The sequence below is a fragment of the Bufo bufo genome, chromosome 5 (genome assembly GCF_905171765.1).
Source record: "Bufo bufo chromosome 5, aBufBuf1.1, whole genome shotgun sequence".
In the NCBI taxonomy this organism is placed as follows: Eukaryota; Metazoa; Chordata; class Amphibia; order Anura; family Bufonidae; genus Bufo; species Bufo bufo.
This window is the reverse complement of record NC_053393.1, coordinates 271,898,170-271,912,061: the sequence shown is the minus strand read 5'-3', so window position 1 is coordinate 271,912,061 and position 13,892 is coordinate 271,898,170. Positions and strand designations below refer to the sequence as shown.

The following is a 13,892-nucleotide window of genomic DNA, read 5'->3' as shown; positions in this document are numbered from 1 at the left end:
TGTTTTAGTAAACAGGTAATAAAAACAAAATGTGTATGTGTCCAAATATATATTGACCTAACTGTATTCTTTGAAGGGTGTAGTTTCCAAAATGGGGTCACTTTTTTAGGGTTTCGAATGTTACGGGTACATCAGTATTTCTTCAAATACAAAATGGTGCCTAAAAACCATTCTAGCAAAATCTGCCTCCAAAATCCTTATGGCGCTCTTTTCCTTCTGACCACGGCCCATAGAGTAGTTTACCAACATATATGGGGTATTTCTGTAAACTGCAGAATTGGAGTAATGCATATTGAGGTTTATTTTGTTGTTAACCCTTGCTATGTTGCAATAAAAAATTAACATGAAAAATTGCATAAAAATGAAATTTTGAAATTTCGTCTCCATTTTCCTTTAATTCTTGTGGAACACCTAAAGGGTTAACCAAGTTTGTAGCATCGATTTTGATTCATTTGAGGGGTGTAGTTTCTAAAATGGGGAAATTTTTGGGCTGTTTCCCATTATCTAAGCCCCTCAAAATCACATTATATCTGAATTGGTGCTTAAAAAAATGGTTTTGGAAATTTGGTTGAAAATTTGAAAAATGGCTTCTAAACTTCTAAGCTATGTAACGTTCTAAGAAAATGAAATGACATTTACAAAATCATGCTAACATTAAGTATACATATGGGGAATGATTGATGACTATTTTGAGGCATTACTATCTCTATTATGCCTCCTGCACACGGCTGTGAATGGGTCCGCAATCTGGAGCTGTGCTGTGGGACGGAGGCACGGAACCCTACGGAAGCAGTACAGAGTGCTTCCGTGGTGTTTCTGTCCATGCCTCTGCACAGCCAAAAAATATAACATGTTCTATTTTTTTGCAGTGTGAACGGATCACAAACCCATTCAAGTTGCGGTCCCCAATGCACGGAACGGCCACACAATTGCTGTGTTCATGAGGCCTTAAAAGTAGAGAAATTCAAATTTAGAAAATTGTGAATTTTTCCAGTTTTTGTAAATTTGGGCTTTTTTTTTTATAAATAAAGGAAAAATATATTGATTAAAATTTACCACTGTCATGAAGTTCAGTGTGTCACGAGAAGACAATCTCAGAATGGCCTGGATTAGTAAGTGTTCCAAAGTTATTACCACATAAAGTGACACATGTCCGATTTACAAAAAATGACCTGGGCAAAAAGGTGGAAACGGGTAGAAAGGGTTAATAATGGCTAGATAACTGACACCTGCTACTTGTGTCGGCATTGCTATGCTGTAAATGTACAGAATGATGGAGGAACGTGATACTTCCGATGCAGTATTACTCAGCAACCAGTCCTGTTTTCATACTAAGACAGGTTGCTGACAGCCATTTTAATTCATTCCCTGAGAACCAGTTTAAGATGGCCTTAGGCATTAGATAAGAGTTCTCTCCCTATACTTCCATATAGTATGCTCGGCCAAGCATGCATATGTAGTGACTGGGGAGGGGGAGAAAACTTCTGCTATACTCCTCTAGCAGAGGTTTACCTCAGAAAACAAAAGGATTGGACAGTTGAAATCTGATATATGTCCCTTGATATTGGCCAGAGAATTGAGTCCCCTTTCATATTGGATGGTGACTCTCATAAATTCACATACATTTAATGTGTATGACTAACTTTACTTTGGAAGTGAAAAAAAATTGTTGTTGACCTTTTATTGTTTTGTTTTTTGCATGGTCAGAATACTTATACTAATGCAGATAAGTTATTGGAAGCTGCAGAACAGTTGGCACAAACAGGAGAGTGTGACCCTGAAGAAATTTATCAGGCAGCTCATCAGTTAGAAGACCGAATCCAAGACTTTGTTCGACGAGTTGAACAGAGAAAGGGTTTGTTGGATATGTCGGTATCACTCCATTCACATGTTAAGGAGGTAAGTTTATCCCTTTTTCTCCTAGCTTTGCTTAGACATTTTGCACCTTTGGTAGCAGGGGCAATGTTCACTATTCTGATAAATCTTGAATATATATATATTTCACTGACTGGAATACTTAAATTGTCTCACTTCAGCAAATGGCTTGTATTATGTAGATGAAATTAATTCAAGGAACTTACTAATGTACTTTGTTCATATTGTTTATTTTGCTGGCTTGATTTATTTTCCATCTCATTATACACTTCTCATTTCCTTTGTTACGACCACCCTGCAATCCATCAGCAGTGGTCATGTGTGTACACTATAGGAAAAAGCTGTGGCCTCTCTAGGGCCAGGACCACAAGTGTGTGCATAGGTAAACACTTTTTCCTGTAGTGTGCAAGCATGGCCACCGCTGATGGATTGCAGGGTGGTCAAACCATTGATGAGAGAAGTGTATAATGAGATGAAAAAATGAAACCAATGATCAATCCAGCACCAGGAACCAACTTGGTTGATTGATGTTCCTGAATTAACCATTATCTTGTTTCAATGTAAAGGGCTATAGTCAGATATTTTATGGATGTAGGCTCCTGACACAGTTGGGCAGATTTATGAATACTGTGTAATACAGTGTAAAGTTAAAGGGGTTGGCCAATTTTGGAAAACCCTCCCCCCTTCTGGCCAGACCTGATTTATAAGAAGTTATACCACCCCCCAATTTGTTGGCTTAATTAACTGCAAAAAATAGTGACATTTTTACAGGTTTTTTTTGGCAGGGGTAACAATGGCACATTTTAAACTCTCCCAACCACTCCATGTAAATATACATCAATTGTGTGGGAGAATAGGATGGAGAGAATTCACGAGCTGAACCCGCTCTTAAATACTGCCACAGATACATCTCCAATTAACTCAAATGATGTCACATGTGACATTTCACACAGTAGTATTCCTAACTGTCCTTAGTACTAGGATTCATTGTCAGGAATTGTGGAAAACTACATTTAACCCCTTCCTGACCACCCTCCGTAAATGTCCAGCGGAAGTCAGGTCTTTAACGATGGCATCCGCTCACAAGCAGAGTGGGTTCCATAGCTGCCAGTTTTTTTGCTGTTTTAAACACCACACACCTAGTGCTAACGTTTGTAATCGGTGCTAGGCTCCCAGACCTGATCACCTTTCCACGTGGAGATGGGGCAAGCCATAAGTTCTCAGTAATAGCCTGGGTCTCTCTTAAGGGACTCAGGCTATTACAGCTAGAGTTATGCAAGTGGCAGGTCTCCATAGGAAATTATCGAATCCCCCGTGCACTACAATAATACTTCTTTGCAGTGTAATGGAGAAGCGATATGAAGAACGCATAATAAAACTAAACAATAAAAAAATAAAGATCATAGGCATTGTCCTTTACCACCCCCCCACCAATTTTTTCATAAAAATTATTCAAACACTCATACACATAACAAAAGCACTGAAAACTACACATCGCCCTCAACTCCGTAGATGTAAATCTAAAAAAAAAGCTATGTGCGTCGGAATATAGCGATGCAAATTTTTTTTTTTCCAAAGTTTTCATTTTTCTTTTTAAAGAGGACCTTTCACCAGAATAAAACATCTAAACTAACTATACAGCCATGTAGAGCTGCGCCCAGGGATCCCCCTGCACTTACTGTTATACCTGGGCGCCGCTCCGTTCTCCCGTTATAGCCTCCAGTATTTTCATAGTTAGGCTCCACCCAGGGGAACCTGACGGCGTCTTATTCTCCCATGCTGTAGCGCTGGCCAATCGCAGCGCTCAGCTCATAGCTTGAGAGAAAAAAAAAACTCTCAGGCTATGAGCTGAGCGCTGCGATTGGCCAGCGCTACAGCATAGGAGAAAGAGACGCCGTCAGGTTCCCCTGGGTGGAGTCTAACTATGAAGATACTGGAGGCTATACCGGGCGAACGGAGCTGCGTCCAGGTATAACAGTAAGTGCAGGGGGATCCCTGGGCTCCGCTCTACATGGCTGTATAGTTAGTTTAGATGTTTTATTCTGGTTAAAGGTCCTCTTTAAGTATTACAACACAAGAAGAAGTTTACAAATTATGGTATTGCTGTAATCATATTGACCTAGATAATGAAGGGAACTGTTTTTTTTTTTTTTCCAGCTTCCCACTTTAGTGTATGCATGATGCCATTTTCAAGTAGTTTGTCCCACCAAATACAAGCCCTCATACAGTTATGTTAACTGAAAAATAAAAAAGTTATGGCTTTCAGTAGGCCGGGAGTAAAAAAAAAAAAAAAGGAAAATGGCCCATTTCTGAAAGGGTTTGAGGTGTCTATGGTATTTGTAAACTTAGAGGTTTTACATTAACACCCTTAAAATAATTATTTATGAAGGTAGCTACCATTTTGTAATGTATTTTTACCTTTATTGTTCATATCTTCAATTCTGATCTGTGGTCACATGGCAGTGTCCATGCAGCTCTTTCTTATTTCCTGGGATGTTATGTTCATAGGGGTGTCAAAGCATCAACAGGCGGTGATAGAAATGTGTCTATGTAACTAGTTGGGTCGAAAGAGATATAAACTACCTGGGCTTGTTAGGATGGTGCTGGGGCTGTGACTGAGAAAGTAGAAGTCAATACACCTATAAAAAAGAGGGCTAATACATATACATTACCAGGTGCAATCCTAATATACAGAACAACGATAAACAACAAACTAGCACACTGCTATAAAATTGTATGCAAAATATTCTTTATTAAATATAAAAGAAATGAGTACATAATATCAACAGTCGAAACCACATGAGACCACGACAGTCCTTGTCATCTGTTGTACTGCAAAAACACAACACAGTATACAGACCAAAGGACAAGCACCTACGCAGAGCACCCCAACATGTGTTTCTCGTGTGCTTCCTCAGGGGAGACTAGTCTCCCCTGCTGCTCTGCTGACTGATTTAACCCCTTCTACCCCGGGCCAGTTTTCACCCTCGGCCATTTTTTTTTGCAAATCTGACATGTCACTTTATGTGGTAATAGCTTTGGAACACTTTTATTTATCCAAGCCATTCTGAGATTGTTTTCTCGTGACACATTGTACATTTTAGTCAATATATTTCACCTTTATTTATAAAAGAAATCCAAAATTTAACAAAAAGTTCGAAAAATTCGCAATTTTCAAAATGTCTATTTCTCTGTTTTTAAAACAAAGTGATGCCTCATAAAATATTTATTACTTAACATTTCCCATATGTCTACTTTATGTTGGCATCATTTTGTAAATGTCATTTTATTTTTTTAGGATGTTAGAAGGCTTAGAATTTTAGAACCAATTCTTAACATTTTAAAAAAAAATAATCAAAAACCCACTTTTTAAGGACCAGTTCAGGTCTGAAGTAACTTTGTGATGGAATGGAAGCCACCCATGTGCCTTCCGCAATTTGCGGAACGGGCGGCCCATTCTAGAAATTCCTATTTATGTCGGCAAAACGGACAAGAATAGTACGTTGTATTTTTTTGCGGGGCTACGGGATGGAGCAACGGATGCGGACAGCACACTGAGTGCTGTCCGCATCTTTTACGGCCCTATTGAAGTGAATAGGTCTGCATCCAAGCCGCAAAAACTGCGGCTCGGATGCGGACCAAAACAACGGTCGTGTGCATGAGGCCTTACATAGTGGAAACCCATAAATGACCTCATTGTAGAAACTACACACCTCAAAACTGATTTTACAAACTTTAACTCTCTAGGTGTTCCACAAGAATTAAAGGAAAATGGAGATGACATTTCTAAATATCACGTTTTTGGCAGATTTTCCATTTTAATAATTTTTTTTCCTTTAACACATCGAGGGTTAACAGCCAAACAAAACTCAATATTTATTACGCTGATTCAGACTGGTTTTTAGTTGCCATGTCCCATTTGAAGCCCACCTGATGCACCCTTTCAGTAGAAACTCCCAAAAAGTGATCCCATTTTGGAAACTAGGGGATAAGGTGCCAGTTTTATTGGTACTATTTTGGGGTACATATGATTTTTAATTGCTCTATATTAAGTTTTTTGTGAGGCAAGGTAACCCAAAAAATGGCTGTTTTGGCACAGTTTATATTTCTTACAACCTTCATCTGACAGGTTAGATCATGTGCTATTTTTATAGATCAGGTTGTTACGGACGCAATGATATCAAATAAGTCTACTTTCTTTGTTTGTTTCAGTTTTACATAATAAAACATTTTTGAAAAGAAAATTGTTTTTGTGTCTCTTTTCTGAACGCCTTATTTTTATATTTTTCTGAAGATAGTCTTGTGCAGGGGCTCATTTTTTGCAGGAAGAGTTGACTTTTTTTTTATTTGTACCATTTTTGGGTACATATGATTTTTTGATCATTCATTATTACACTTTATGGGGACATTGGTTGTTTTGGTACAGTTTTTATTTACTTATTTTTACAGCATTAACCTGAGGGTTTGAGACATTTTTATAGAGCAGGTCGTTACGGACATGGCAATACCTAATATGTATACTTTTTCTTATTTGTTTAAGTTTTACACAAGTCTGAGAGCCATAGCTTTTTTTATTTTTTGACCGGTTGTCTTAATTAGGGTCTCATTTTTTTGCGGGATGAGGTGACTGTTTGGTACTATTTTGGGGAGGGCGTAGGCCTTTTTGATCGCTTGACGTTGCCCTTTATGTGATGTTAGGTGACAAAAATGGCTTTTTGGTATTTTTTTTTTTTAACGGTGTTCACCTGAGCGGTTAGGTCATGTGATGTATTTTTATAGAGCAGGTTGTTACAGACGTGGCAGTACCTAATGTCTATTTATTAATTTATTTCACTTTAACACAATAATAGCATTTTTAAAGAAACATAAATCATATTTTAGTGTCTTCATTGTGTGAGAGCTATAGTTTTTATTTTTATTTTGAGTCATTTTCTTATGTAGTGGCTTATTTTTTGCGGGATGAGCTGACAGTTTTATTGGTACCATTGTGGGGAAGATATATATTTTTGATCACTTGGTGTTGCACTTTTTGTGATGGAAGGTGACAAATTGCTTTTTTGACACAGTTTTCATAAAAAAAATGTATGGTGTTTATCGGACGGGATGGATCATTTGATATATTTATAGAGCTGGTTGTTACGGACGCTGTGATGTGTGTCTTTTCCTTTTTTTTTTATATGAAATTGGGAGAAAGGGGCGTTTTTTTCTTTTTACTTGAAACTTTTATTTTTTTAATTTATCTGCTTACCGACCGCCTAACGCACGGATGCGTCCTGGCGGCGGTCGATTCATTCCTCCTGGACGCATCCGTGCGTCATCTCGCGAGACGTGAGAATTCGGTCTGAGCCGGCCCGCGCATGCGCATTGCGGGCCGGCAAAAGTTAAAGAACAATTTCGGCACCAGCCTGCCAGCCAATGATCGTTGCTGGCAGGCTGGCGATTTTCAAAAAATCAAATCAGAAGCCATCTAACGCCTTATATTTATAAATATAAGGTGTTAAATGGCTTCTGTGCTCCTCTGCTGGTCCTTTTCGTCGGTTGGTCCCAGCAGAGGAGCACACATCACAGTGAGTAGCCACCAAACATTACACTTAGCCCCAGATCACCCCCCCATCACCCCAATTAACGCCCCTGTCAATGCCCTAGTGAAAGTGATCAGTGTAAACTGTCACATTTTTTTTTTCACTGGTATTGACTGATAGTTTTAGTTTAGTTTGTAAAATATTTTATTGTAAAAAGAATGAAAGATGTCATCATCTTAGACATATAAAGTACATCGGGTCGTATCCAAACATAGCACGTCAAGATTCCGACATTTACATGGACAATTTTGCATTCGTTTTACAGCAATTAAAACAAAATCAACATCAAAAAGCGACATTAAATGAAAACCTAAAGTAAGCGTAATACCTCTAGATTTAATCTGCCTGAATAATGTAGTATAGCGGAGGTCCGCACATCATCCTCCTATGAAGAGCGGGGACGCACAATTTGATAGAACAACTCGTGATCATTTTTATATCTTTTAAGTAAAGTCACAGAATTTCTTCCAAGGCCCCCACACCCTCTCAAAAATGGGGGTATTGTTGATCTCCCAATGGGCTATTTGCTCCATCCGGAACACCTGGTCACAACGGGCCAGCCAGTGCGGGATATTGCGCACTATTGTCGACTTCCAGTTTGAGGCTATAAGGAGTCTAGCTACTGCTAAAAGATGCTGGTGTAAACGATTGGCATAAGGAGAATGACAGGTCGTCGGTTTTAGACCTATAAGACAATACTGTGGCAAAAGTGGAAGAGTTTCGCCTTGCAGCTTAGAAATAGTGTCACACACTCCCCTCCAGAAGGGAGCCAGTAAGTGGCAGTCCCACCAAATGTGAACAAATGAACCCTCAGCATCCAAACATCTCCAGCACTACGATGGGGAGGAAGGAAAGATCCTATGTAATCTCGTCGGGGTGTAGTACCATCTAGTAATCATTTTGTAATAATTCTCTTGCAGGCGTACACATCTAGATATTTTATTAGTTTGAGACAGCAATAATTTTATTTCGCCAGGCGTGAACTTAGTAATCAGATCTTTCTCCCAGCTCTTAATAAAAGGGGGAGTGGTTGTTTGGGCTGTTTCAAGTAGTGAGGCGTAGATTTTGAAGATTTTTTTTTTATTAGGCTCATTCCTTCCTAGGGCCATCTGTTCAAACCTGGTGGGTTCAGTTTGGCACTGAGGCAATGTTCCTGAGGTGGCTTTCAGAATGTGTGCATACTGAAAACAGGATAGATTCCCTAGCTGAAGACAATCTAAGGCTGCATTCTCTCCCTCATGGCTGGTACAAATGAAATCGTGTACCGGGGTGGAAATCGTCTTAGGCCCCTCAACTATCGTTGACCTAAACTCTGGGGTGGAATCCCACAAAACATCTCTAACCTGTAATAAAGGCGTGGTTCGCTCTGATGTCAATTTTTTGGACACATCCGCGAACCAAACTTTGAGGGTATTGCGTGTAAGAGGGTTGGTTATCTGTCTCATGGTCTCCTGTCTTTAGCTCGAAAGTAACGCTAGGGATCGCAATGGGATAACCGTTAAATCCTGTTCTAACCCCACATCTAGCCTCTCTGGCGGATTACGTATCCATTCTAAAACTCTTAAGCCCTGGATTGATTTGTAATAGAGGAGAAAGTCTGGTACACCTAAACCCCCTAATTTCTGGTTCTTAATCACTTGGCTGTAGGGCAGTCTAGGTCTGGCACTACTCCAGAGGAAGCGCGTCAGTATTCCCTTTAGCTGCAAGAAGAAAGCTCTAGGTACACCTATTGGCAGTGCTTGTAAATAGTAGAGCACCTTCGGGAGAATCATCGATTTGATTAAAGTCCTCCGGCCGAACCAGGAGGTGAACGGCAGGTCCCATGATGTCATAAGTTCCTTAAACTTTCGTGGAATATTTTAAAAATTTTCCTCGTACACGTCTGAATAGCGGGAAGTGATATTCACACCCAGGAAAGGGATACTACTAGTAGACCAGGCAAAAGGGGTACTCTGTTCTAACTGGGATTGTGTTTGTGAATCCAGCGAAACATTCAAAACTTGCGATTTGGAGAGGTTGACTTTGAAGTTTGATAGGTCTCCATAGTAGTCCAATAGAGTATGGATCGCTGGGAAAGCTTCTCTGGGATTCGTGATCATGAAGAGGGGGTCATCTGCAAACGCAGCAAGAGAGTGGGTTCTCCCTTTTATGGTCACTCCCTGGATCCTTTGATCCTGCCGTACAGCTTGTAATAATGGCTCCACTGACAGAATGAAAAGGAGTGGGGAGAGGGGACAGCCCTGTCTAGTGCCGTTACTAATTGTGAAAGGGGGGGAAAGTGTGTTATTCACCAGGACTCTTTCGCTTGGGTTGCCGTACATAGCCATTACTGCCGTTATAAAGCTATCTGGTATTGCAAAGGTCTTCAGTGCAGCACACATAAAAGACCAATTCACTCTATCAAAAGCCTTCTCGGCATCTGTGCCGAGAAGAACTAATGGAGTGGAAGTAGAGTTAGCATGGTGGATAATATTAATCAGGCGACTTATATTCATTCTCCCCTCACGGCCACCCACAAAACCAACTTAGCTAGTAGTTTTAGGTCCGTATTGAGCAAGAATATTGGTCTATAACTGGCGCATAATGAGGGATCCTTCCCTTCCTTAGGGATAATTGTTATTTGGGCAGCTAACATGTGAGGATGCAAGGGCTTTAAGTTTTTTCAGTTGGGACAGCATGAATTTAGAGGCCTTGTCGCCATGGGCATAATACTTAAACTTGGCTGACAAAAATAATTTTGCCGATCTAGAGTTCAGCAGATTTTTCATTTGCGATCTAAGGAGGTCAAGGTTTCCTAGTATCTCAGGTGTAAGGACTCCGCCTTAGATATTTGGCTCTGTAACTATATCCGCCTCTCTACGTTTTTTTTTTAGATACGAGCCAAGAGAGATTAAGTGTCCCCTCACCACTGCCTTATGCGCTTCCCACACCGTTCCAGGTGATATTTCTGGGGAGTCATTGAGAGCAAAATACTCTTCAATTTTCTCCCTTATGCTCTCCACATTTTGCGGAGTGTGCAGGAGGGTTTCATTTAGTCTCCAAATCATTTCTCTTTTAGGGATATTGAGTAGATGGAAACTCATGAAATCTGGTGCATGGTCTGACAATAAAATGGAGCCTATTGACGCCTTAGTGCAGCAAGGCAGCAGTGAGGTGGACACCAGGACATAGTCTAACCTTTGGTAGGATTTGTGAGCCGGTGAATAGTACGTGTAATCTTTTTGTCCCGGATGAAGGGCTCTCCAGCTGTCTACTAGTCCTACGTTGGTGATATTTCTCCTGATGGATCTTAGCGCTGCTTGTGGAATCAATGATCTCCCGAGGGAAGTATCTATTTCTGGAGCAAAAGCCACATTTAAGTCTCCACCTAAAATCATTGGGCCTTCTGCAAACCCCTGGAGTAGTGCCAGAGTGCTGCTCAACCAGGCCGCCTGGGCTGTAGTTGGTACATAAACACTCCCAAATGTATAGATCTGCTGTCCTATTACTCCTTTAACAAAAATATACCTTCCCTCTACGTCAACAAGGGATGACCGCACCTCAAAGGGAACATGTCTGTGGAAAGCTATACTGACCCTCTTGGAGGCAGAAGCTGGTGAGGTGTTGTGAAACCATTGGTTATAGGTCGTGTGGCTCAGTTTGGGCACATGTTTCGTTCTGAAATGGGTCTCTTGAAGAAGCAAAATTTCTACTTTCTGCTTCCTCATTAAGGCACAAATCTGACCCTTTTTAGTAGGTGCGTTCATCCTCTCACATTAAATGAACATGCTTTTACTGCCGCCATTCACATCTCAGTATTTCCCCATCTCCGCTAATAAAATAAAAATAAAAAGGCAGATCTAGCATATAAATTACTGAATCAATCCTGTCGCTAATAACAAAACTAAAAGGTACCGGCATCTGAAAAGTTGCACGTATCCTGACTGTTACAGCATTCTCAGAAACATGTGTGGGTTTCATATGTGCAATCGGTAGCATATTAGTACAAACTTTGTCTAACAAGAACAGCAACAACATAGTTCCTAATAGGAACAACTGGTGGTTCTCATGAGTAGTTATGAGAATCGTGGGCGTAGGCTGCCACCTAGAGGATCTAAATGGGTGTGCAGGCAGCTAATGCAACACAGGTATGGAAAATGGGTTAAAAGGCAATATTCTAACCAAAGTGCTTTATAGATTCAACATAAGGCACATAAGTTATTAAACTTTAGACTAGTGCATTTTATACTCAGTCTTTTCCAAGTGAAGGACTGCAGGAACGACGTTTCTCAAATCTTACCGGTGTCCAGGGGGTAACCAACGGTAGTGCTGGGAGCTGGGTGAGTTCTTGAACTGGGTTCCAGTCCTCTATCTGCAGGTCTGTGATGTCCAGCTTATCATAGATTCTCCTGAGGTCTGCTGGTGATCTGACCGTAATCTTCCTATCTGGGAAATTTATCAGCAACCCAAAAGGGTACAGCCAGCGGTAAGTCACCTTGCGCTCTCTCAATATATCTAGCAGTGGCTTGAGTGCTTTCCTCTTTCTCAGGGTCAGCGGTGAGAGGTCCTGGTATATCAGGATAGTAGAACCGTCAAAAGAGACCTGCGGCATAGATCATGCTGCTTTGAGTATGCATTCTTTAGTCTGGAAGCTATTCAGTTTGCACACTATATCTCTTGGGGGTTCAGATGGTCCTGGCGGTGGACGCAGGGCCCTGTGGGCTCTCTCTAATGTGAAGTCCAAGTTCTCTCCCCCCTGTGTTAAGCTTTTGAAAAAGTCCGCCAATGTGGACGTAATGGCGTCCGCTTGTATGGACTACGGGAAACCTCTAAGTCTGAGGTTATTCCGCCTGCCCCGGTTGTCCTGATCTTCAAGCTGGCTATATAGAGAGTTCAGGTGAGCCTGTGTCTGATCCATATTATGGGAGATTGCAGTGCTAAAGTCCACTCTGGACGCTTGTGCATTTTCCAGCACTTCCACTCGTTCGTTTTGCTGCTTAAGATCCTGCTTCAGCTCTTTAAGTTCCAGGACCAGTGGGTCAAGCGCCTCCGCTAGAAGCTGTCTCATAAAAGCCCTAGATACAGGCAAGTCCTCTTTAACAGCAGGAGCAGCCGCTTCACTGCCTTCTCCATCATCAGAGTCTGAAGCCTCTGGCGTTTCTGCCCTCAGCGCCATCTTGTCCGCCCGCCTCACACTCTGGGGACCCGCTTTTCTGACGAATCGGTCCAAATCTCCCTGGCCTGGCAGCGTTTTGCCGGTCCCAGGGGTCTCTTTAGCTTTATCATTTGAAGATTTACCCATGTTGGGGCTATAAAATGGCTTTAATATGCCTGCACACCAGCGATCCTCTGCAGAGCTCACACGGGTGCGTGCATCCGGCTCTGCTGCTAGGCTCCGCCCCCTTGACTGATAGTTTTAGGATAGTTTTAGGCCCCTTGGTTAGGTAGTTAGCGATCGTTTAGCGCCCAGCCCACCGCACCGCAGTCACTGATTCGCTGATTAGCGTATCGCTAATCATCTTTTGTACTTTTTTTTTTTTTAATTCTTTATTTAAATAAATACAAAAGTCCAATTATGCATTAGTAAAGTCATACAATACAATCCTTGTATCAGACATATAGGACATCAATGATATCCCATCATACATCAATTCCCATAATAATATCTTATGGCACTTGTGGTATAATGAAAGGAACCTCGTCGGAGCGAGGACCCTTTTCGACTGGCCCATAACCATATCAGGCTTAAGAAAAGAAAAACCAAATAAGAACATAATCCTAGCATTAAAACAACATTACCAGTATAAGTAAAGTGCATAAATGGACACAGACTAGGAAGAGCCGTTTTTAGACAATAACAACAGTAGGAGGATGACAATACACACAGACAATAGACACTAAGGGGGAGGGGGGGATGGGTACTGAATATGGGGTGAATCAAAAGTATAAAGTAGAATCCGCAGCTTAGACCAGAAGGTCCTGAGACTCCTGAAAAGAAAACCAGGGGGCCCATGAATCAAGAAAGGCTTTATGCTTGGCTCTCAGCTGTGAAGTAAGTTCCTCCATTCTCCGGATCTCCTCCACCTTTTGGATCCAAAAACTGATAGTCGGAGGCACCGAGAGCTTCCACCTCGCGGGGATACATGACCTAGCCGCTATCACCAGGGAGCACAGACAAGATTTCCGGAGAACACTCATTGGCAGATCCGAGAAAAATAATAAAAAGAAACCAGGGGTGTGTGGAATCGTAAATCGGAAAATTGAAGACAAGGTCTTATGGACTAACTGCCAAAAAGGACGAATTTTTGGGCAATCCCAGAAAATGTGTAGCATGGAGCCCATATCGGAGTCACAGCGCCAGCAATTAGGAGACGCAGATGGGAACATTTTCTGCAATCTAGTTGGAACATAGTACCACCTGGACATTATCTTGTAGCCCGCCTCTTGGAACCTACT

The 13,892-nt window shown here is 41.3% G+C and overlaps 1 protein-coding gene across 1 annotated transcript in view; it reads left to right on the top strand.

The window, feature by feature from the left end:
* The window catches only part of TRIO (trio Rho guanine nucleotide exchange factor), a 796,191-nt gene that overhangs the window by 227,874 nt on the left and 554,425 nt on the right, over positions 1-13,892 (top strand). The window contains 1 exon segment of the mRNA XM_040431356.1: positions 1,708-1,899. Within this exon segment, the coding sequence (XP_040287290.1) occupies positions 1,708-1,899 (192 nt within the window).